General features: G+C 57.2%; 3 protein-coding genes across 6 annotated transcripts in view; all 3 read right to left on the reverse strand.

Annotated features, from left to right (window-relative positions):
* CPEB1 (cytoplasmic polyadenylation element binding protein 1) overlaps nt 1–2,540 on the reverse strand; it is a 37,401-nt gene extending 34,861 nt beyond the window's left edge. For 2 of the 4 annotated variants that reach the window (XM_058811352.1, XM_058811351.1), the window contains exon 1: nt 2,460–2,540. In XM_058811352.1, the coding sequence (XP_058667335.1) occupies nt 2,460–2,474 (15 nt within the window). In that variant the 5' untranslated portion in view covers nt 2,475–2,540. Of the gene's footprint in view, nt 1–2,236; nt 2,380–2,459 lie in introns of those variants that run through there. The other 2 variants (XM_058811350.1, XM_058811349.1) reach the window with 1 other exon arrangement.
* A 3,611-nt stretch (nt 2,541–6,151) lies between these two features.
* AP3B2 (adaptor related protein complex 3 subunit beta 2) lies at nt 6,152–18,124 on the reverse strand. The gene is made up of 27 exons (XM_058811294.1): nt 18,001–18,124; nt 15,128–15,203; nt 14,948–15,022; nt 14,742–14,837; nt 14,495–14,655; nt 13,887–13,953; nt 13,169–13,351; nt 12,885–13,061; nt 12,559–12,656; nt 12,228–12,282; nt 12,076–12,147; nt 11,858–11,920; nt 11,508–11,640; nt 11,316–11,425; nt 11,066–11,242; nt 10,795–10,981; nt 10,573–10,691; nt 10,253–10,364; nt 9,743–9,944; nt 9,501–9,666; nt 9,365–9,419; nt 8,679–8,785; nt 8,316–8,547; nt 8,135–8,219; nt 7,608–7,705; nt 6,801–6,939; nt 6,152–6,571 (listed from the first exon to the last, which is right to left on the reverse strand). The coding sequence occupies exons 1-27, from the start codon at nt 18,111–18,113 to the stop codon at nt 6,421–6,423; spliced, it is 3,309 nt and encodes a 1,102-aa protein (XP_058667277.1). The 5' UTR covers nt 18,114–18,124; the 3' UTR covers nt 6,152–6,420.
* Nucleotides 18,125–20,342: 2,218 nt separating this feature from the next.
* On the reverse strand, nt 20,343–22,257 carry LOC131561702 (uncharacterized). The gene is made up of 6 exons (XM_058811074.1): nt 22,093–22,257; nt 21,940–21,957; nt 21,491–21,508; nt 21,020–21,257; nt 20,693–20,925; nt 20,343–20,600 (listed from the first exon to the last, which is right to left on the reverse strand). The coding sequence occupies exons 1-6, from the start codon at nt 22,255–22,257 to the stop codon at nt 20,580–20,582; spliced, it is 693 nt and encodes a 230-aa protein (XP_058667057.1). The 3' UTR covers nt 20,343–20,579.
* Nucleotides 22,258–24,112: the final 1,855 nt, after the last annotated feature.

The following is a 24,112-nucleotide window of genomic DNA, read 5'->3' on the forward strand; positions in this document are numbered from 1 at the left end:
GCTCTCCTGGCACCATATGAACACCCTGGGGTGTAAGTAGTGACCCAACAGCCATTCCATCCTGCTATACCTCACAATCCCAATCCAGAGGCACAGACACAGTTTTATCAGGGGATAAACAAGTCAATGGAGAAGCTGATCCAGCTGACAGGTGCTTTAAAGCCACCAGGAGTCAAACACCACTTCTTAACACCTGGTAAGACACCCAGTCTCTTAAGAGAGTTGCAAGTTTCTACAGAAGCCCCTGGAAAAGAACCAAAGGAGAAGGACAATTCAGTTCTCTGCTGCAGGCTCACAGAGCAAATGATTGTGAGATTGCAGGTTAAGTCACTGGATGTCAGAAACACAGACCCAAGCAGCATCATACACAGACACACAGCAAGAGCAAGCTCAGGCAGGAGAGCAGTTGTCCACATCCTGACTCAACCAAGGGCTTCCAAGCAGGAAAATTCATTCCCAACAACACTGAGGCTCCAAGGAGGGTGTTGAAAGGCTCCAGATCCCTCTTGCAACCCCAAACAAACACATGACATTGAGAAAAGGAGCACCAAGAAACAGGGAGGAGCTGCCCTCTCTCAGAGTAACAGAGCACAGCAAGCCTTACCACCACGGCAGAGAGCTCTTGTTTTCCTGCTGTGCATCAGGAAGCTGGCAGGTCCCTGGAGCTCCCACCCCACCAGAGTTCACCTGCAGGAGGGCCCACTCCAGGCACCACCACTCAGTGCTACAACACACACCTGTGCAGCAAAACACCCCAAAGATGTCCAAGGCAAGGGGAAATGAGGAACCTCCGAGGCACACACACCTGCAGGAAACCTGGAGATAATGAAATCCCAGGGCTAGGCAGAACCTGCAGCATCACAACAGCACTAGCACAGGATTAGGATAGCCTAATCCTTAGGGAAGTCATTAAACACAGCCTGGCTGCCAGGATGGCCAAGATGTGCGTTAGCTCCCGGGGATGCTGGGGAGCAGGCAAGGCTCATTCACCTCAGCTACAATCCAGCCTTTGCTTTTTACATCTTCCATGGAAATCTCACCCAGGCAGCACGATGCTGATGCCCAGAGGGGTTCTTGGAGCTGTAGCTACAGCCAAGAGGGCCTGCAATCCCAAGGCAAAATTTAAGATGCTGTTAAAATGGTGCCCATGTCAACATAACCAAGCTGAGATGGCTCCCCACTTCAATAAAAGGGAACTCAGAAAATCCTTTATTGTTGGTATGTTTTGCTTCCCAAATTTAAGTCAGCTACACCCGTGCAAAACACAACATTGGTGTAACTGTTTCCACCAGGCACACACTCCCACCCCAGCTCATCCCAAAAAGTGTTAGGCAAGGCCACACCAGCTCTCCCACCATCAGCAAGGCTAACGACCAGCAGCTGTCCTGGGGTTCAGTGAGTAGAGCCATCTTGAACACACCTGGTTTGAATTAAGACTGGTCTTAATTCACAGGGGAGCACTGACTTCAGAACAACTCCAGTTTTGCCGAAATCCCTTTTTTTTAAAAGGCATTTCAGCATCAGGGCAGCTATTTTTTTTTTTAATTTTTTGAAGGCATCACTCACCAGCAGCTTCGTACATGAGCAATACCCACAGCTGCCTGTTGCAGCGGACTGTCAAAGCTGAATAAGGTTTTAATTGGTTTTGGGAGACTGTTCCAGTTGGGACAAACTGCAGCAAAGTAACGGGGTCCTGGAGCTCTTCCCGGAGCCCAGCTGCACCCCAAGTCCCTCATCAGCACTCCAGGTGCCAGCACACCTTGTTAGCCCGTAACACAGACACCACTAATGAGCGTTAATTGGCTTCAGCTGGGGAACAGCAAAGGGTAAAAAAAAAGAACTTGTTTTTCAGCAGACTTGTCTCACTCAGAAGAATCACCTTTGTCCATACTCAGTTATGAACCGAGTCTCCTGTGTCACCCCTCACCCCAGCCTGACACTACACGGAGCTTTCAGTTCGGTTTACAAATAAAACAGCACCTTTGGTCACCTTTCACACTAAAAGAAAAAAAGCAGCTTAGAAGTGGCAAAAAAACCACTTGCATGAGTACAAGTGCACACTCTAGCCAAAATATACCCCACCATGCACACCTGAGCCCAGCTTCATCCCCCTAAAGCCCCGGGAAGGGTGGAAGGGCAGGTTGCTAGGCTAGGCAGCGGTTCCGTAGCGTTTCCCTGAAGGCAGGGTCAGTTGTGTTCCCTGAGCTCCACCAGACCCCGTGTTCCCCGCGGGTACCTCAGCAGCAGGGCCCCCTCGAGGCCAGTCCGAAGGGAACGGGGATCCCATGGCAGCGCCCCGCCGGCAAGCGGGGCGATTCCCGCAGGGCCGCCCTGAGGGCTCTGTGTCCCGCTGTCCTCTTCAGGCAGGTGGAACGGGCGGGAACGCCGCCCCCGGCAGCTCCACCGCGTGGAACCACGTGGCGGGGCGGCCTCGCGAGGCGGCACGTGCTCGCACTTACCGGCGGGAAGGCCATGGGCAGCACTACGGACGGAGGGGCGGTCCCGAAATGCAGCACGAAGGAGCCAAACAGATAGCGAGTACACCGAGAGCGGCGCAGCCCCTCTACCGGCCCCCGGCTTTTATGGACCGGGCCGGGCCGGAGGCGGGGGCGGGAGGGGTAAGGGCGTGGAGGGAGGGGCGGGGGTGCCGCTGAGGGGCGGGGCTGCTGCGCATGCGCGCAGCACGCGACGGCCGCGTGGCGGCTGCCCCGCCGCCATCGGGCGGTTCCCGCCACAGCCCCGCGGAGCCGCTTCGCTGTGAGGGGAGCGGGCAGCCGCGGGTTAACGTGGCGTCACGCGAGGCATTCTCTCAGCCCCTCTGAGCTCGGCACTATGCTGTCCGGCTTCAGCCACTCTCCCAGGGACGCCTCAGCGCTGGCAGCAGCCACCTGCAGGATGTGACACTCGCTCTGCCCCTCGCCGTGAGGGGAATGGGATCCCCTAGGCGTTAAATTGAGGGCCCCAAGGGCAGGCTTAGTGTCATCATTTCTTCCCACATGGGCTGTGGTGCTCACTCAGCCCCTCAGAGGGGATGGAAGCCCTGAGCGGTTAAATCAGCCCCGTCTGAGTGCAATGGGGGTGGTGGTGGCACTGTGGTGCCCAGCTGTAGCCCCTCAGGTCATCTCAGTACCAGAAGCTCTCCACTCATGGGCTGTGGTGCCCACTGAACACCTCATGAGGGAATAGGACTCTTGAGGGGTTAACTCAGCTCCCCTAAAGGGAGTAGGATGGTGGTGGCACTGCCCAGCTGGAGCCCCCTGGGGACATCTCAGCACTGGCAACACTTCTTGTTCCTCTGAGGGGAGCGGGACCCCAAGGCCAGTGACGGGATTTCAGGACTTAAATCAGCCCCTCTGAGGCGTCTGGGATGGTAGCGGTTCTGACTTTTGCTTCTTGCTTCGGCACCTCTGGGGCCACCCACCACGCAGAGGCTGCATGTTCACCGGGTGCCCTTGTGTGAGGATGTGCAGAAAATCACATTCTGAAAAGTCAGTGTCCGTAAAAGAGATAGAAGAATCCTATAACTTTATTAGAATAAAGGGAGAGATTGTCCACTGGGGCATACACCCGTGGGGTTTTCCTTCTCTCTCGGTTTCAGAGGGCACAGCCTCCTTTCAGCCTAAACTCCCGGCCGCATGTTGCCCTCTTCCTTTCCCCATCAGCTGAGGGACTCGGAAGGTGCAGCCTTCCCGAACCGCCTACCACATATTCCCCCTTTAAACACGTCATTTTCCCCCCAAAGATCAGAAACTCAGGCTGAGTTTGTCTGTTTCAGGAGCCAAACTGTCTGGTTTCTCTAACAAACCTGTGGCTTGAAGTTGGTAGAGGCATTAAGTACCATTTCAAAGGCTTTCATACCCATCCCCTCACCCATGGAATTGTTTTTAGATACATGAGCACACATCTTTCCTGTCAAGGGGAATGGGGTTCCCCAAGAGCAGCCTCAGTGCTGGCAATTCCCACACACAAATCACAGGCTGTGATGCACACTGAGCCCCTCGTGAGGGGATGGGACCTCCAAGGGCTTAAATCAGTCCCTCTAAAGGGAATGCAATGGTGGCACTGCCTGGCTGGAGTCCTTCTGAGGACCCTTAGTGCCAGCAGCATTCCATGCACGGGCTGTGGCACTCACTGTGCTCCTTCTGATGGATGAGACCCCCAAAGGGCTCTCAAATGACCCCCCCCATGAAGGCAATGTGTTGGTGGCAGAGCCCATCTGAAGCCCCCCAGGGACACCTCAGCACCAGCATCTCTCCACACACACAGGTTGTGGCACTCACTGAGCCCCCTCTGAGGGGATGGGGCACCCCATGACTAAAAGAGGGGTTCCCCAAGGGTAGCCTCAGTGCTGGCAGCTCCTACAGATGAGCTGTGGCATTCACTGTGGCCCCTGTGAAGGGATGGGACCCCCAAGGGGTTAAACGAGCCCCTCTAAGGGGAATGGGATGATGGCACTGTCGTGCCTGGATGGAGCTCTCCAGGGGATACCTCGCGGCCAGTACCTCTCCCCTCACTGGCTGTGGTGCTCACTGAGCATCCCATGAGGGAATGGGACCCCAGAGGGGTTAAATGAGCCCCTGTGAGGGGAATGGCATGGTGGTGGCACTGCAGTGTCCATCTGGAGCCTTCACAGGGACACCTCAGTGCTGTCAGCTCCCACACACAGACTGTGGTGCTCGCTAAGCCCACTCTGTGGGGAATGGGATCCCCAAGGGCTAAAATCATGCCCCTAAGGACTTAAATCAGCTCCTCTGAGGTACTGGAATGGTGGCAGTGCTGTGGCTCTCAGCTTCACAACCCCCAGGGCCACCACAGTGCCAGTCACTTGCCACACACAGGCTGGGTGTTCACTGAGCCCACTCTGAGTGGAATGGGACCCAAAGGGGTTAAAATGGGTTCCCCAAGGAAAATGGGGTGGTGGCAGTGCTGTGGTGCCTGGCTTTAGCCCTTCCAGAGCCCCTTTGGCTCCAGCAGCTCTCCACACACAGGCTCAGCACTCTGGGCTCCCCTTGGGAGAATGAGTCTCCCAAGGGCTTAAATCAGTCCCCCTAAGGAGAATGGAGTGGTGGCACTGTGATGCCTGGCTGCAAACTCCCTCCCAGGGATGCCTCAGTGCTCCCACACACAGGCTGTGGTGCTCACTGAGCCCCCAATGAGTGAATGGGACCCCCAGGGGTTTAAAGTGAGGTCCCCAAGGGCATCTCTCCACACACAGGCTGCGGCACTCGCTGAGCCCATGAAGGGATAGGAGCCCAAGGGTTAAATCAGCCTCCCTAAAGGAAATAGGGTGGTGGCATCATTGTGCTCCCTGTGAGGCAGCTGCAGCTCCAGCCCCTGTCCTTATGGGAATGGGCTTTTTCCCTATGGAACAAGCACTTGACATGCAGTGGTTGCTGCTGCTGCTCCAGCCAGGGATTCCTCACCCATCAGAAAACACAAAGGGGTTTTTTTCATCTCTTACCCGGAAAAAGCAGAAAGCCCCTCACCCTTTTTGTGGCAGCGGAGGCGGTTCGGGATTCAGACCTTCCCGCGCGTCCTTTGCTCATCCTCTGCCTCTGGTGCCGGGCCTGACTCTGTGCTGAGCTGAGCTGCAGCTTTGGATGGAGAGAGCCAGTGCTCACTGAAATCCCACCCAGCCTGTGCTGGGAGGAGAGATCTTAATAAAGAGTCAGATTTCCTTCTTTTTTTGTAATCCCAGTTTGGAGATGAAACGCCTCCCCGAGCTGGCCCCAGGAATCCCTCCAGTGACACTGCAGAACAGACCGAGCCCTGACGTAGCAGGTATTTCTGCGGTCGAAGCATGAGCAATTCTGCCTTGAATAAATAGCTGGAACCCTCCCAAAACTCCTCAGATCCCTGCTCTGACTGAGCACCTCCTGCCCTGGGGGGTTCACTCCCACACCATGTGCCAGGTTTTCTCCAGGACGCAGCAGCCACCCACCCCTGGGACACTCTGCATGTTTCCAGTCAGCTAAGGGATGGCTGGTCCCCTGCTGTCCCCTGTGGCTGCCCCGGGGAGGCTGGCAGAGCCCGGCATGGGGGGAATCTGGGGTTGATGTGCCCACAGAACAGAGGAGGGAAACAGAGCACGTTGGAGAAGAACTTTATTGGGAGATGCTGGACATAATAAATAAGGGTTACATCGGGAGATGACAGTGAGGGACTGGGGCCACACTGTGCTCCATGGGGGCTGGAACTGCTTCTGCCCTCCCGAGTAGGACACCTCCCTGCATCCCATCTGCTACATCCTGCTCCTTCCGCCCAGCAGCAAAGCTGGCCTGAGGGCCGCTGCCTGCCGCCCCTTTTGGGATCGGGGCAGGGAACAACCTGGCAGAAACAGGGGCAAGGGAGTGTTTTGGGGAGCAGCATGGGGCAGAAGGGGTGGGAGGGCAGGGCCATGGGCGCGGCAGAGCCCGGCTGTCACTGTGTCAGGGCCTGGATGATGTCCTTCACCAGCATGGTGCCGATGACCATCTTCTCGCTGTTGATGGTCAGCTGGGCCGTGGAGCCCTCCCGCCGCTCCAGGGTGATGAGCACCAGGCTCCCGCTTGTCACCGTCTTGGCTGCAAACCTGTTGGGTGGTAAACACAGGGCTTCAAGGCAAGCTGTCCCCTGTCACTCTCTGGTCCCACGGGATGCTCTGGTGGGGACAGGCAGGTGCCTGCCACCCACGGCTGCTGTCCCATTTGGGTTCATGCAGGCTCCTCATCCTAAAGGAAGCCCTGAGTGTCCCCCTGTGATTCGGGTGGGAACGGAGGGGTGACAGCGCCTGCCTGATCCAGGTCTGGGGGTGCAGCTACCTGTACTCATTGCTGGCACCGCAGGGCACACGGCCCACGTTGGCAGCTGAGGTCACTTGCTGGACGATGGTGTGGTCACTTCGGCATTTCTCAGGCAGCGTCAGCTTCTCTGTGATCTCGCTCATGCCCATCAGCTTCCCTAGAGCAGGCAACAGAGGCACCTGCCTGTCTCTGGCCACACACCCTGCTGGGCCCTGCTTTGACACGCCCAAAGCAAGCCCCTCCAGCTCCCTGAGTTCAGGTTCCCCATGACATCCTGAGCTGGCTGCTCTGCTTGCTCTTGGTTCAGCATTCAGTGGAGTTGGGAAAATCATTCATAACCCTTCCTGGGCTCATCCCATGTGCCTGCGTGGTGGCAGCAGCCACATCCCTGGGGATGTGCTCCTCTGGACAGTGGCAGCAATGGGGCCAGGTGCTACAGGGCACCAAGCACCTCCTACTCAACACTGACCCCATCCATGGGGTCAGGGTGGGGATGTGCTGATCCAGAAGCATGGGGACACAGGGTGTCATTCACAGACACAGTTCTGGGAGCGCCAGGGTGACATGGGCCCTTCACACTTTGTGGAGACCCAACAAGGCCACCCTGGCACCAGGGTGGTCACCCCAGCCCACAGGCTGGGGGTGCAGGGGGGGGTGAGGGGAGCAGAGCTAGTCTAGGGGCCAGCTGAGCAGCCACTTACCCTCACCCAGCCGTGCCAGGTGCTCTAGGGCCACAGCGAGGGCGGCAGAGGGGACAAAATTGGGGGTGAGTGTCAGTGGTGGGTGCCCGTGCAGCACTCTGTCCCCATCCCTGGCCCCACTCACCCTGCTCCTTCTTGAACTCGTTCTCGCTCATGAAGACAGGGGCCATGAGCTCCCCCACGGGTGGCTGGATGGAGACGTAGAACTGGCGCGTGTGGGTGCTGGGGAGACAGGCGGGTCAGAAGGGCATGTGCTCCAATTATGTCCCCTCTCCATGTCCTGCTTCCCATCCCTGCCCTGGGCAGGGGTGACTGCTGAAACTGTGGCACAAAAGGGCTCAGGAATGGGGGGAACCTGTCAGGCTGGACCTGGAGCTGCTGCTGCCTCCTTGTCCCCTTGCAGAGAGGCCTGTGCATTTCCTGGTGTCCCCCACCCACCCCACACCCATCTGACCGTCTCCTCCTTCCCTGGAAGGACTCTGGTGCCTGTCCTGCTGCCCCCCATCCCCTCATGCCCTGCTTCTGCTGTCTCCTGTCCCTTGCTATGTGGAGGGATGTTGATACCCATCCCACTTTCTTCATCTCTGGAGCATCTGATGCCCTGAATCCCTGGAGACACCCATCCTGCCCTGCCCGGCGCCAGATGCTCACCACAGCTGGAAGTTTGCTGCCTGGGTGGAGTCACAGAAGTCGATGCCCATCACCACGGTGGCTGTGTCCCCTGGCGCCAGGTGCTCTGGAACCACAGGGCTGCCACTACATCCCACATTCCCACCCAACCCCTGTCCCCACTCCTCCCTCAGAGTCACGGCCACGCCGTGTCATGCCATACCGATCTCAGGGAACTCCTGTATCCGCATGCCGGACAGTGGCTTGGGTTCGTTGACCCGCAGGTTCTTCACCTCGGTGTCGGTGTTGTTGGAGATCTGGATCTGCACGGCCACCATGTGGGGGTCGCTGGGGAAGGGCCGGCGGCTAAAGCAGTACTCCACCGCCAGCCCCTCGCCCGCCATGCGGTGCAGCAGCTCGTAGGTCTTCACCGCGCTGAACGCCGGGCTCAGCAGCTGCACCAGGGGACAGCGGGGGCTGCTCAGGGCTCCCTGCAACCCCTGCAGCTGGCAGAGGGCCCAGGAGCCACCACAGGTGACAGGAGGAGGCCTGGGACCTCCCCAGGGAGAGCATGGGGGACACTTACGGTGGGTGTCAGGGAGGTGTCGGTGAGAGTGAGGCCCTCCAGGTCAGTCACCAGGCTGGTGGAGATGATGCTGCTGGAGGGGATGGGTTGGGGAGGAGGCGGAGTGACTGCAAGGTGGGGAAGGGTGAGGAAAGGGTTAACAGAGCTCACAGCCCCATGGCTGTGAGCATAGCCCCATGGGGACACTCACACAGGACAGTTCTAGTGGCTCAGCTCCATGGGGACAATAGCATGGGCACAGGCCCAATGCCACAGCTCCATGGGGACAAGCACATGGGGACAACCATATGAGGACAGAATGGTGGCATAGTGCCATGGGGACAACTCCATAGGGACAGCCTCATGAGGATAGCCCCATGGGGACAGCCATGTGGGGTCAGCCCTGGTGGCACAGTCCCATGGGGAGAGCCACACAAAGACAGCCCAGTGGCACAGCTCCATTGGTGTAGACACAACCCTCTAGGCTGTCCCTGTGCACAGCCACACAGGGACAATCCAATAGGCACAGCTGCCTGTCCCATAGCCATCCTCTGGGGACAAGGACCCCTCACCACACCTGTTCTTGTCCCAGCTTTGCAGCTCCCAAAGGACCCATGGAGTCCTGATGGCACTGGGATGACTGCTCATGCCTCAGTTTCCCCAGCACCACCACCACAGCCATTCGCATATTCCAGGCAGCCACTCACAGTCATCCAGGTCAAGCAGGGAGATCTCCTTGGAGCTGGCCTTGCTGCTGGGGGGCTGCAGTGGGGCAGAGATGGGAGTTCAATGGGGTCCAGGTATCCCTGTGCAGCCCCCATCCCAGCCCATCCCAGCCCTCACCGCCTTCCTTGGCTTGGTCTCTGCCTCGGAGCCCGAGTCGGAGCCAGAGGAGCTGCTCTCGGAGGTGCTGGCCTCTGATGAGGTTTCAGCACGGCCTTTCCTCCCCTGCGGGGCCTTCTTCTTGGCCTTCTTTGCCCCTTCCTCCTCCTCCTCTTCTTCGCTGGGGCTGCAGGGAGAGCCCAGCTCAGGGGGTTGGGGTGGGGGTTTCACTGGGAGCATCCCCCTGCCTTCCCAGGGTGTACCTGCCTGCAGTCCCCAAGACTGCCTTATGGGAACCTTCCTTGTCCTTCCTCTTTGGCCTCTTCTCCTCCTCCTCCTCCTCCTTGTCCTCTGACTGCTCCCCGCTGTCGTCCTCCTCCTCTTCCTCATCTTCCTCCTCACTGCCAGAGCTGGAGCTGCCAGAGCTGCTGCTGCTGCCGTTCTCTTCGCTGCCAGACTCGGGCTCTGTGGGGGCACAGCTCAGCCCTGCTGCTGTGTCCCCCCACATTCCTCCATCTCCCATTTCATCCCACTACATCCTCCATCCTCCCACTGCATCCCCACACCTGCTGCTGCCTTGCCACTGCATCCTCCCACTGCATCCCTGGATAGTCCCACTGCCCACCACTGCCTCCCTCCACATCTCCTGCCATGTCCCTCCCATGATGGGGTGTCTCCACTGTCATGTCCCCTGTCCAATGCCCCACCATTGTGGCACCTGCCTGATGGCCACAGTGACCACTGCCCAATATCTCATGCCCTCAGGTCCTCACCACTGTCTGCCGACTCCGTGGGCCCTGACTCGCCCTCTGAGTCAGAGTAGAAAGGCTTCTCCACTTTCTCCTTCCTCTTCTCCCGGCTGGTGCACTTGGTCCACTCAGGAACCTGCTGGCACAGGGTTGATGGAGCAGGGCCATCCCCATGACTGGGGGATCCAAACACCCACCCTTTTCCCCCCATCCCCAAGCGGATGTGTGAGCACTAGAGAGGGAACAGGGGCAGGTGAGCAGTACCTAGGCACCTTCTGGGGCTCTTGAGTCAGTGTCCACACCTTGGCCCCTCGTCCCCCATGCACCCAAGGTGCTCCACACACCTCCACATTCCTCACAGAGGGGTCAGGGGCCTCGTCTGGCCAGTCAGGCAGCTCCTGGTAGCCCACAGCCTTAGCGTTGAGCAGATGGGACAGGGAGCCCAGTTGGAAATGGTCCCGATCTACAACAAGGTGAAAGGAGGCAGCAGCTCAGGTAGAGCCATGCAGCATTGTGGTGACAGCTTGTGCCCCATGTCCCAATGCCCTGTGACCAGGGATGGGTACCTTTGAAAGAAGATTCCAAGACGGGAGCCGGTTTTTGGGCCAGGAAGAGCTTCTTGGCGTATTTATTGAGGGCCCCGCTCTTCTCAGTGGGCACAATGAGCTGGCGGATGAAGCGAGCCCGGTCACGGATGTCATAATTCTGGTCGTACTTGGCCAAGTTAAGGACGTACTGGGTCAGCAGCTTGCTCTGCAGCAGAGAACATGCTCAGGGCTGGCCTCTCCTTCCCTGGCAGGGAAACTGAGGCCCACCCTGGGATCACATCCCCGGTACCTGCTTGGAGTTGGTCAGGTAGAGCTTAGCTGCCAGATTGATGACCTGCAGCTTGACAATGTCCTCCTCATTGGTGAAGGACTTGGCCATCTTGCGCAGCACATCAGGTGCGATCTTGGGCACGTGCTCGCAGTACTCGCCGATGAGCCACAAGATGCTGGCCCGCGCCATTGGCACCTGTGAAATGCCCCCAGACATGTGGCACTGCTGCCATCCCCTGCCCCTGTGGGTCAGCAGCGCCCCAACCAACCTGGATGTTGTCAGTGAGCTTGGCCATGTGCTTGATGATCTCGCTGTGCTGGGCCGGCTGCATCTGCAGCAGCTTTTTGATGACCACCACGGATTCAGCCACCACCAGCTCTGTGGGCAGAGACCCAGCCTCAGTTGGGTCCTGCCCTGAGAGCGATGGAGCTCCCATTTCACCCCTGCCGTGTGTACTCACCATCCCTGTTGGAGAGCAGCTGGACCAGGCCATTGAGGCAGGTGTCCCGCACCTTCCCGATGTTGGTGGCACAGCGCCCGATGGCTTGGATGGTGGCTGCCACAAAGTCCTTGTCCATGCTGCGGATGTAGGTCTGCACATGAAGGGCACACATGACATGTCACCCATGTGCCAGTGCTGGATATTCCCCCAGGCAGTGGTCACACACTGGGGCCCTTTGGAACCGCTGATGGGGTTGGTATGGCCTCAGCCCACTCCTCCTGGAGGGGCTCTCCTCTGCCCCCTCCATGGTGGTGGTTTGGCACCAAGAGCCATGCCAGGGTGGCAGCTTCAGTATGGCCATGGCTTACCTGGAACTCTCTCAGGATGGTGGAGATGTTGGTCTCATTGGCCAGGTTGGTGAGGACCTCCAGCTGTGGAAATGAGGAAGAGATGAGCGGCATAGGGGCATGGTGACAGGGCACAGGGGTCTTGATGTCCTCGTGTGCCCAGGGCATGAGGACAGCTGACCCAAAGAAAGGGCTCAATGAAGCCCCAAACCCACTCCTGACAGGTGTTTCCAGCTCACCTTGAGGATCTTGATCTGTGTGGGGTCTGTTGAGCGGATGTAGAAACTTTTCAGATAGGGCTCAAACATCCCCTGCATGTACAGCCAGAGACATTAGTGTCATTTTCTGGGTCAACAGGGCCAACTCCTCCCACACCAAGTCTGAGACTCACCCTCCGCTTGATGGACATGGTGGCCACATTCTGTAGCACAACATACTGCACCTCACTGTGGGGACAAAGAGGGGACATGATCACTGGGGCAAGGGTCAAACACCCTCAGCAAGTCCCTGTGAATATGGGCCAGGACCCACCACCAGCCTGGTGCCACCAAGATGCTGTCACCCCATGTCTGGACTGGACCAGCCAAAAAAGGCCTCCAGCCTGATGTCCCTCAAGGGATGGGCTTTTTGGGAGTCTCTCAAAAAGGGTCTTGGAGCTCCCCATGGGTTCCAACAACTGGGGTGGAAGGGTAGAACACCACCACAGCCGAGGTGCCACAGACCTGTGACTCCGCAGGAGCCGTACCAGCGCCTTGGCAATGACTCCAACCTCTGCCTTGGGTGCCAGGTGGAAGTAGAGCTGTGCCACGGCCATCACCACCTATGGACACACACCCAAGTGTCACATGGAATGGGGGACACCCTGAGGAATGGCCATGTCCCCCAGTCCTACTCTCAGCACTTGGAGGTAGCCTGACCCTGAGGACACCATTTCTGGGTGTCCCTCAAGCATCCCAGTGAGTCCTAGAATGTGGGGACATCATAAGCCCAGACAGATGGACACCACCCATGGCCCTGGGGGAGGAACAGGGTGGAGTGAGGGTCTCACTGCAGCGTTGCGGCTCTGCAGCAGGGGCTTGGTGTTGCGCAGGAGGAGGCGGTGGTCGGGGTCCATGACGTAGGGCTTGCGCTTGGCCAGCGAGGCTGCCTCTGCCTTGGCATCCTTGGCGTCCTCCTCCTCAGAGCCATAGAAAGCCTTCTCAGTGTTCTCCTCCAGCAAGGACTCCTGCTGGCAGGTGGGATCATTTTCATTCCCAAGAACACTTCCCCTTCACCCCACCTCCCCACGGGCTCCCAGGACATCCCAAGGCTCCCAGGGCATTCTGAACTCACATTCTGGTTGGGGCTGAGGAACTGGGTGCGGGCGTAGCGGGTCAGCATGTTGATGATGACCACCTGCCCCCACTCCTCCACATCGATGAGCAGGTTGCAGAGCTTGCGGTAGTTCTTGTGGATGAGGTCTATGCGCTCTGGGCAAACCTCCTCGAACGCCATCACCACACTGCCAGCCACCAGCTGCAAAAGAAAAGCTTGGGGTGACTTCCTGGAGTGGTGGGATCATCAACAAGATGTTGGTTTGGTGGGGATGGTGGCATCTCCATACGGGTGCTGGTTTGGTGGGCAGCCCTTCCATGTAGGGATGCCAGCTCAGTGGAGTTGGTGAATTCCCATGAGGCTGTTGGCCCAGTAGGGACAGCAGCACTCCCACAAGGATGCCAGCTCTCCAGGGATGGCTTCATCCCCACAAGGACACTATTTTGTGGGAACATCTGCATTCCTGTGAAGATGCTGGATCAGTGGGGACAGTGGCATCCTCATGTGGATTCTGTCTTGCTAGGGACAGTGACATCCCCACAAAGATGTTGGTTTGGGAGATGGCCACATCCCTTCATGGATGCTGGATCAGTGAGACAATGGCATCCCCGCTGTGGGGGATGGCTGCATTCCCAAGATGACACCAATTTGGTGAGAACACCTCCATCCCCATGAGGACACAAGGCCAGTGATGTTCCCAGATTTAGGGGTGAGGGAGACACAGAATCCTGCTCACTGTGGTTTTGTCAGCCAGCAGCTTCTCGATCACTTCGATGAGCTGGTCCTTCTGGTCCGAGTCGAGGCTGTGAGGGAGGAGCAGGGCAGGTGATACTGGATCAAACTCCTCCCCATCCCTGCCTGTACCAAGCAGCCAAGACCCTTATTGATGTTGCATACAGGTAAAGATATTATAAAAGAAAGGTCTTATAAAATATGGTTTAGGCCCTATTACTCTAGCTAAGCTAGCAGTTAGCTTGTAACTTCCCATGTGAAAAATCACAAGAGTGAAAGCAGTTAGCATAACAAACTATTCTAGTAAGAAAACCATTTGCACCTGTAATAAACAAGAAATCTCTCCCATGGGAACCAGTGAACAAAATATGTAAACTAACCAAAAATGGAGAGATTTGACAAATGTACACCCTAGCCATTTACTGACTAATAAACTGAGTGTCAGTGTATTGTTAGCCAATTAGATCTAACACAGTGCCTTCTGATATTTCCTACAAATATCAGCTTTGTGACTAAAGAATTGGCTCTTCTGCATGAAGAAACTGAGTCTTGGCTGCTTTATCACAACAATTGGTGTACCTTACACAAAGCAGCTGATCCCCTGCCCGTTACCTGTACAGCTTGGGGATGGCATGGGCGGCTGTCTTGCGCACGTACGGGGACATGTCCGAGGCGGCCTCCTTGATGGCCAGCATCATGATGGGCACGATGATGGGCACGCGGATGCTGGACAGGACCCGCAGGGCGCTGGCACGGATCAGCTGATTGGGGTCCTGGGGGGACATGTGGGGGGCTGCAGTGCAGCTGTGGGAGGCTCAGTGCTCCTCCAGACCTCCCCTGGGTCCTCAGAGCAGCCCACCTTGAGTCCTCGCTGGAAGGTGGAGATGGAGAGCAGGGCCAGATCCTGCTGCTCCTCTGCGTAGCGCACCAGGTACACGTACACCAGCTTCTTCACCTGCAGGGTGAAGGTGCCACCTCAGAGCCCCCAAACTCCAGCCAATCCCCAAAAACAGGGAAAGTGCCAGACCCTGGCATGCTGCCAGGGCCACCCAAGACCTTCCTCACCTCAATGTTCTTGCAGGCAACGTTTTTCACCACAGCTGGGAAGAGATCGGAGGCGTTTTTACCACGGGCAATCATCTAGGGGGAAAAGAAGTGGTGTGACACTGGGCAGCTGGCACAGCAGGGGCTGGTACAGCGTGAGACAGCTTGGCACCAGCAACGTCCCCACCAGTGACAACCCACCGCCACAATCCTCTTCATGGCCTCCAGCTTGAGTGAATCCTTGTTGCTGTCGAGCATCTCCTTGAGATCATCATGCCTGAACCACACCAGGAGGAAAAAAAATACCATTTTCACATTTTTACCTTATTTTAGTCTTTTCTTTTCTGCTTCCAGCCTTCCATCAGGCTGGCAATCCAACCCTTCATCATGAAATATTTATGGGGACAGGAGTTGGGTTACAGCAAGGTGAAAGAGGAACCGGAGGGACTGGCACGGTGCTAGCACCCAGTGCCATCCTCATCCCAGGCACTGGGACAAGAACCCTGTCCCATCCTGGCTGTGGTTGTCACCCTAAACCATAGGTGCCCATCACCAGCTCCATCCTGGCTTGGCTGAGTGTCCCTTGTCCCCTCATGGCCATAGTGGCATAGATGTGCCCGCACACCCCAATGCAAAGTCCTTCCCTGGTCCCCTCCCCGGACTGGGAAAATGCCACCAGCCTTTAGTAGCGTTGTTACCACTGTCCTCTTTTCTAAGGGACACTGGTCACCCCCTACACTGCGGCCCCTGCAAGGCTGCATCTGAGGGTGACACCCATGGGACAATGCTCGTCCAGAGCCACCAACACCAGAGGGTCCTGGGGGCGCTCCCTGGGGTAGTCTTACCGCGGCGGTGGCCCGGTGCCAGTGTCCCCTGCGGGCTTGGTGCCGGCGAGTGGCCGCAGCTCATCGGCTCGCAGGGCGCTGTAGCAGGCGGCTTGTCCAGCCTCGGGGGCCAGCACCGGGCTTGTCACCTCCTCGGCCACACCAGCACCCTCTGGTGTTTTCGGCCAGCCAGCCGGCCCCACCGGCAGCTGCCGCAGCAGCTTCTGCACTGGCGGCAGGGACATCATGGCTGTGACAGGCGGCAGTGGCCCTGGGGATGGTGACAGGGCTGTGGCCCCGCTCCTCTGCCCAGCACAGTGGGCTGAAACCTGATGCCGTGGTTGGGGTTGGGTTGCAGCCTAGATCAGGACGCAGCTCCCAGTGGGTGAGGTCACCTTGGGACGTCAGGTCCAAAGTGACATCTGACCTGCAGCTGGGACCTGGGGACACTGCAGGGAGCTCCTTCCCCAGTGCTGTGTGGCTCAGTCCTGGGCAGGGAATGCACATCATGGTGGGACACTCTGCCTGGGTGGTAGGGTGGCATGATGGGGCACCCGTGGGTGTCCAGCCTGGGAGGTGGGGTCACACTTGGTGCATTTGTCTTGTCCCATGTGCCATGGATGCCATGGATGGCTCACAGGACTGGTGACAGACCTGGTGTGGCTCTGGCAAAGAGCAGCATGCAGATTATAGTGACATTATGGGTGTGGGGGACACTGTGGGTGTGAGGGACACTGCCAGGAGGTCAGGGGTAAGGGGACACTGCCGTGAGGGCGGTGACACTACCAGAGTGGGAGGCACTCATGGCAGATCACTGAGGTAACCTGGACAGACGGGGAGACACAGCCAGGGTGTCAGGGCTGGGGGATGCTTCCAGAGTGGGGGACATGCCAGTGGGGGTCAGGGGACACTGGCAGACATGGGAGCAGGAGAGTATTTCCAGGCTGGGAGTCATTGCCAAGGAGGGATCAGAGAGGGGGAGACTTGGACAAACTGGGGGACACTGCCAAGGGCGCATGGGAGGGACAAATGCTCTGAGATGGGGACACTGCTAGTGGGTCATGGATAGAGGGCACTGCCAGACTGGAAGACACTGCCAGTGGATCAGGGCTGGGGGAAATTGTCATACTGGGGACACAGCCAGGGGTAGGGAGTGTCACACTGTAAGGGACACTACTAGGGGATCAGGAAAGGGGGGGACACCATGAGATGGGGATACTGCTGGAAGGTCATGGATGGAGGGCACATCCAGAGTGGGGGACAGTGCCAGGGGCTCAGGACTGGCAGGACACTGTCATACTGGGGGACATTGCCAGAGTATCAGGGGGAAGGGGACACTGCCAGGGGTCCAGGGAAGGGGAGACCCAGTGAGACGGGGACACTGCCAGCAGATCACAGATCAGGGACACATCCAGAATGGGGGACACTCGGCAGCACAAGGGAGGAGTACAGGGAGAGAGGGGACACTCCCAAACAGGGGACATTGCCAAGAGGTCGGGATGGGGGACACTACCAGGGAATCAGGACAGGAGGGACACTGTCATATGGGGGGACACCACCAGAGGGGCAGGGATGGGGAGGCCCTGCTGGGCTGGGGGACACAGCCGCGGTAGAGAGCGTGATGCTGTCAAACGGTGATTCAGTGATTTCCTGCTGGGGCAGCAGGGAGCGGGGGACAGTACCAGAGTGGGGGACACTGACATGGTCAGGAGGGCCAAGAGACATTCCTGCAGCTCCAGGAGCACATCCCCCGTTCCTCTTCACCCCTGTCCCCCGCAGGAGCCTGTCCCACGGCAGGGTGACATTCCCAACATCCCTCCCTCGATGCGGTCGGGGGGTGTCAGCTCAGGAGAGCCACAGGAGCCAGCAGATCCCGTGGTGGGAACACCGTGCCCGGGATGCCCCAGCCCAAGGGTGGGAGGCAGGTGCAGGGGAGATCCCCGCACATCTCCCCCAGCCGCACCATCTCCAAATCCCGCGGTGTTCCCACCCTCTCCGGCCTTTGCAACCTGCAATGACGGTGGCGGCGGCGTGACCGCATTCCCTGCCCCATCCCTGTCCCCGTCCTCATCTTTATCCCTATCCACATCCCCATCACCATCCCCATCCCCGTCCCTGTCCCTGTCCCCTCGTCGGGGGCCGCCTCAGCCCGGCTCGGGTCCCACATCCCGCCGAGCCCGGCGGCCAAGGCCTCAGCGGCGGCCGCCCGGGCCGGCTCGCCCTTGTCCCCTGCGCCCGCATTGTCCCCACCTCTTGTAGTCGGAGGAGAAGATGCCGCCGCTGGCGGGGTCGTGGCCGTACTCGGGCTCGCCCAGGCTGGAGGAGCCGCCCTTCTCCTCGCCGTAGGCCGGGCTGGCGGCCATGGCGGCGGGCGGGATGCGGGATGCGGGATGCGGGGGGGACGCGGGAGGGAACTGATGTCAGCGCGGGCGGGGACGGGCCCGGCCCCCGGACAGCCCGGCCGCACCGACCCCGCCACACCGGGAACCGCGGCCCGAGGGCAGCCCGGGTGCACCGGAGGGGTCCCTGCGGCCCCGCACCTGCGCGGGTCTGGGAGCGGGACACGGGGCACCTCAGCAGAGCAATGCTGGGGACACGGCTGTGACATAGTGACAGCCACTGGGCTCACAGCCACACACATACCCGTCCAGAACCACCAAAATCTGTCATTATTGCAATAGGCATGATTGTGTACGGTTATAATTAGATGTGTTTAAAATAGATTACATTATAGTAAAGAATGCTATATGTTCGGCTGTTATAATATGTATTATTAAATCCTACTGTATTACATTTTATTATTATTTTAATGTAATACAGTGTGCAGTATACATAATATACATTTATTCATACATTACATATAATTTATAGACTCTATTACATGCTGCATACTGTATACCATATATGTTACATTGCATTATAATACATTACAGATTTCATTAAGTATGCAATACTATATATTTGCTATATTCAATGGCATATCTATAACATACTGTGTTATAGATAATCCATAAACCATTCTACAGTTTATATATTATATAATATATGCAGTATGTTATATATGCTATATGTTATGCTATATGTTATATTATATTGCAGATTATATGAATTCTATTATATAGTATTTAATGTGGTACATATTACATATTGTATTATGTATTATCTACTATATTATAAAATTTAATATTTTATGATCTATATTCCACATGGTAGTATATGTGATGTATGATATCTAAATTATTATATATATTAGGTATGGTATTAATTTATATTATTCTTATAGATATTGTAATTTATACTTAATATTATTATCAATAACATGATAGGAATTATATACTAGATATATGATCATATATTAACTATACTACAGATGTTAAATACAAATATTATTGTAGATATGACTATGCATATTACGATGTTTCATATAGATATATTTTATATATTACTATAAATTATATCAGTCATAAGTTATCATTATTTATTATAGTTGAGATTCTGTTTGCATTTCTTTGATTTTTCCCAGGTACTTTATACTATTGGCAGATATTCCCATTATTGTTTCTCCAGGCAACTGACCAGCCCTGGAGCTGTGTGGATGGGGCAGCACTCACCCCATCCCACAGGAATGGGGCAGCGAGGGAAAATGGCCATGGTTCAGATTGCAGAATTGAATAAAGCATCTAATTAATGGACACCAATTAATCTTTAGCACAGAAGCACACTCACTCCAGCCCTCCCAGGGCCCCCAGCCCTGCTTGGAGCTCAGACCTTCCTGGAGACCCCAACCCTCAGAAGACACAGAGAAGATTCCCCCTTTCTTCCCCCCTGCAATAAACAGTGATAAAATCCCACTGGACATTCCCTTCTCCCAGCTCTTTCAGGTTCCCTTCCCAGGGAAATGCTCCAGAGCCTCGGTGTACCCTTGTGGTGTCTCTCCAGCGTGTCCCTGTGTCTCTCATCAGGGAGAGCCCAGCACAGACCCAGCACTCCCCTTCTGACACCAGCACCCCCATGGGTTGGTGATGCTCCCCCTCACTGCAGATACACTCCACCTCATCAACTGGACCAGTAATGAAGAGCTTGACCAGGACTGGACACAGAGCTGACCCCTGGGGTACACCTGATGCAGCCTTTTGGCCCATTTCCAACCCATCAGCCCATGGAATATTCATTTTTACGCTCAAAATTAGATGGCAGCAGTGGAAGAGGCAGATGATTGTCTCAGGAGGCCACAGGGAGCAAAGAGCAGCCTCTCCCTTCAAGGGGTGTCAAGGTGGGACATGCCTTGACAGCAGCTTCTGGGAAAAGTGAGAAAACAACACATCAAAGAGGCTTGGCACAGGGTTTCCATGCAACTGTTTATTGCCACACGGGAGGACTGGCAAACCACTGGTGCAGTTCTGGTGCCCAGGGGAGGATGCTCCAGCCCCACATATTCCGCATTGTGGTGGTGTTCACAGGGGTCCCAGGACGAAGGAAGAAATGAGAATCTTGAATCCATGTTTCAGAAGGCTGATTTATTATTTTTTTATATATATTAAAGGAAAATTATGTATTAAAACTATACTAAAAGAATAGAAGAAAGGATTTCATCAGAAGGAATGAAAAGGAATGATAATAAAATTCTTGTGACTGCTCACAGCCTTGACACAGGTGGCTGTCATTGGTCATCAAGTAAAAGCAATTTCACATGCTGGCTAAACAATTCTCCAAATCACATTCCAAAGCAGCAAAACACAGAGAAGCTGAAGCTTCTCAGCTTCTCAAGAGAAATGATCCTGGCAAAAGGATTTTTCACAAAACATGTCTGCGACACACCATCACCTCCATCACTGCAGCGCTGGGGACACCTGGGAAAACAGGAGAGGTTTGGTGCCCCTTGTCTGGAGCAGATGCCAAAGTACCCCAGGCTGGTGGCACCTGATCTGGAGGCGGCACCCACCATGGCACCAGCCAGGTGGCCCAGCCCCAGGAGGGCGAGGGCGAAGTGGATGCAGTTGCAGGAGACGGCGTCGTAGTCCAGGGGCTGCTCCATGGCCGCGCGCACCCGGCGCTGCAGCGCGGCCACGTCCAGCGCGCCCCTCCTGCGCAGCACCCGCGCCCGGCCCCGCGTCCGCAGCAGGTGCCTCTTGCCGTGCTTGGCCACCACGCCCGATGGGGACACCCCTGAGCTGCCTGCGGGGCAAACAGGGCCCTGTACCCCGTGTCCCTTCCATGGAGATGCCCTTCCATGGAGATGTCCCATGCCATGCCAGCTCCCAGGGCTCACCTTCCAGGTGGATGATCTCCCCGTTGCCGCAGTAGATGCCAGCGTGGGCGCCCCACCAGCCAGGGCCCCCCGAGGCCAGCGGGAAGAGGAAGAGGTCCCCAGGCTGGGGCTCAGCCACCCCGTTGGGGACGATGTGGAAGTGTTGTCCCAGCAGCCCCTCGCAGAGGAAGAACCCTGCCGTGGTCACTGCCCCGCTCACTGCCTGGGGACCCAGCTGTGTTTCAGGGCCACCGGTGCCCTGGGGACACCAGCAATGTCACTGACCTGCTGGCTCATCCCACACCATTGGTGGCTTAAGCACAGCTTGGGTCTCAGGTCTCCATGGATGGAAACCCTTTGGGAAGGGGCTGCCTCCTCCAGGTGCTGAGGCACCCATGGGTGCCAAGGAAAAGGCAGGGTGGGCAGGACTTGGCTCAGTTATGCCAGGAGTGAGATGGCAGTGCAGGGCACAGGGGCAATGCCAGCACTTACCTGCTTGGAGCTGCTCACCTGGAGGGACAAACACCTTGCATCAGCCCCGTGTGGCGTGGCTCAGCCCTGGCCTGGGCTGCTGCCACCCCCTGCCCGAGCACCTGGCTGGGGTTCTCATGCCAGCACCCCCAAACCTGCCATACCCAGGAGCCCAGCCAGTGCCAGGGCTGGAGGAACAGCCAGTCCGGGACTTGCAGGGCCTGAAGGAGGGAGCTCACCTGTGGGGAGAGAGGGCAGGGCAAGACGAGGACCCGTCCCCTTCTGACCCCTGTCCTTTGCCACCCCCCATCTCTGCCAGCACAGCCCAGCCCCCCAGGCCACAGCCTGCCCCCCCAGCCCAGAGTCAGCACCAGGCAGGTCCCAGCTGTGGGGACCAGGGCCCTGGGTACCATGGCAGAGGGCTGGGATCACCTGGCTGCAGGTGTCCTTCCTGCCGGGTCCCCCTTTACCTGGGCGAGGAGATTCATCTGCAAGGAGAAAACACCATGTCCAGGAGTGGGGACAGGTACCCCATACCTGGGGGTCTACTCTGTCCCCACAGTTGTGGTGACACGTCACCCAGGCTGCAGCCTCAGGGGTCATTCTGTGCCCTGCTGCCTCACCTTGGTCACCTCCAGGGTCCCCTCGGTGCTTCCCGAGCTGCCGCAGCTGCGAAGGTGCCTGCGGGGCAGGAGCTCGGCCCGCCCCCGGCACGGCGGTGGCTCCTGGCAGTGGCACACGGCTCTGGGAATGTGCCCCGACCGGCTGCACCGTGGCACCGTGCCCATCCTGGAGGGCCAGTCCCGAGGGGACAAACCCAACCTGGTGTGACATTTCATCCACAAACTTCTTGGGTGACCCCAAAGGAGGCAGGAAACAGCCCTTGTGGCCACAATGCCTTGGTAACCACTGGCCACCAGGCTTATGACAAATCACCTCTGGGTGCCAAAACCCTCTGGCCCTGTGAGGCCATCAGCCTGTGCCCGGCCCCATGTCCCAGGGATGGCCACCAGCCTGTCCCCAGCCCTGTCACCCCAGAATGGTGCATGCCCGGGGTCAGCTCCAGAGTCACATTAAACTTTAATCCTGGTGCCAGGGGTCAGTGAAGGCTTTAGCAGGGCTCAGGTGGGTGACTGTCACCCTCTGTCATCGGGCAACCTCCAAAGAATCATTTATCAAGGAGCCTCCAATAAACAAGAGCTAATTACAGGTGAAACCCGAGCCTGGCCCGGGCCCAGCTCAGTGCAGGCGGCCACATTAACCCTTCCCAGCCACCTCCGGTCCCACAGCCACCCTCCTGGAACTTCATGTCACCTTTTGTTGGCCTTGTCCCCTTCTGATCTCCGCCATCCTCTCCTGGTCTCTGTTGTCTTGCCCACATGTACTCATCACACCCTTCTCATTCCCATCCTCCCCTCTCAGTCCCCAGCGTCCCATCTCAGTCCTTACCATCCCCTCATGATCTCCATCACCCTATTGCATCCCACTGCCCTCTCATGATCTATGTCACACCTTCCTGGTCCCCATCATCCTTGCATTGTCCCTATTGCCATGTCCTGGTCTCCATCATCCCTTCCTGGTCACTGCTGTCACCTCCTGCTCTTCCCACTTGTCGTTGTCTCAGGGTCACTATCTAAACATCCAGGTTCCCATTGTCCCCTCATGATCCTCATTATTGCCTCCCAGTCCTCATCACCTCCTTCTTGTTCCCATCACCCCCTCCTGATCCTTGTTGTCACCTCTTGGTCCCCATCATCTCCCCTCCTCCCCCACTGGCCCCTCTTGGTCTCCATCATCCCCTCCTGGTCCCCACTGCATCCCTCGATCCCCAATATCTCCTCCTGGTTCCCATCATGTTCTCCTTGTCCCCATTGTCTCCCTCCTTGTCCCCACTGTCCTGTCCCATTCCCCACCACTCCATGCCATCACCAGCAGAGCAGGACTGCCAGGACAGTGGTGCTTCCCTGGGTCACTCAGTGTCCCCAGCCAAGCTGTCCCTGGCCAGGGTGCATCCACCAGCTCCCCACAGCCAGTGGGATTAGGGTGACTGCAGCCCTGGGGCTGCTCCTGACCGCAGCTCTCCAGCCCATTGCCAGCATCTTTAGGTAATTAGTAAATTAGTAATTAAACGCTCTCTGCCTGCTGGGGGGAAGGGGGGCAGATCCCAAGGTTTTAGGCTGGGTAATCCTGTGGCATCTGCCCCAGCATCTGTGACCGAGCCGAGTCACGACCCCGCCTCGGGCTTTAACGTTTGCTCCTTCACCCCCACCCACACCCAGAGCCCCTCCAGGCCTCAGGCCTGCTCGTGTCTCACCCAAACAGGCTGGGCTGGCTTGGGCTCCCAGCAGGGCCCAGTTGGGTGCTCATGGAGCCCTCATCCCTGGGAAGAGGACAGGGTGCTGCTCCATGGGGATTCCACCACAGGCACAGCGCCCATCAGGGTGCAATGGAGAAACGGGGTGGGAAACCATATTTTTGTAATTATTGGCTTTCCTGGGGGTGCTGATGATTGGCTGGCAGCAGATGGTTGGCCCAGCTAATCCCCCTCCCAAATCCCTGCTCCAGAGCTGGCTTTTACCCAACGGCAAGGAGGGGATGGTAAATTAGCCTAACTCAGCTGCACCGCCACGCTGGCCCTCCCCG

The sequence above is a fragment of the Ammospiza caudacuta genome, chromosome 10, assembly GCF_027887145.1.
Source record: "Ammospiza caudacuta isolate bAmmCau1 chromosome 10, bAmmCau1.pri, whole genome shotgun sequence".
Lineage (NCBI taxonomy): Eukaryota > Metazoa > Chordata > Aves > Passeriformes > Passerellidae > Ammospiza > Ammospiza caudacuta.

Excerpts from the sequence above, each read along its gene's own strand:
- AP3B2 (XM_058811294.1), bottom strand. The coding sequence starts at position 18,113 with ATGGCCGCCAGCCCGGCCTACGGCGAGGAGAAGGGCGGCTCCTCCAGC. Across the intron at positions 9,945-10,252 it reads CACGGAGTCGGCAGACAGTG|AGCCCGAGTCTGGCAGCGAA; the intron begins GTGAGGACCTGA and ends GTGCCCCCACAG. Across the intron at positions 9,420-9,500 it reads AGACCAAGCCAAGGAAGGCG|CCCCCCAGCAGCAAGGCCAG; the intron begins GTGAGGGCTGGG and ends GCCCCACTGCAG.
- LOC131561702 (XM_058811074.1), bottom strand. The coding sequence starts at position 22,257 with ATGGGCACGGTGCCACGGTGCAGCCGGTCGGGGCACATTCCCAGAGCC. Across the intron at positions 20,926-21,019 it reads GGAGATCATCCACCTGGAAG|GCAGCTCAGGGGTGTCCCCA; the intron begins GTGAGCCCTGGG and ends TTTGCCCCGCAG. Across the intron at positions 20,601-20,692 it reads GCCACCTGGCTGGTGCCATG|GTGTCCCCAGCGCTGCAGTG; the intron begins GTGGGTGCCGCC and ends CTGTTTTCCCAG.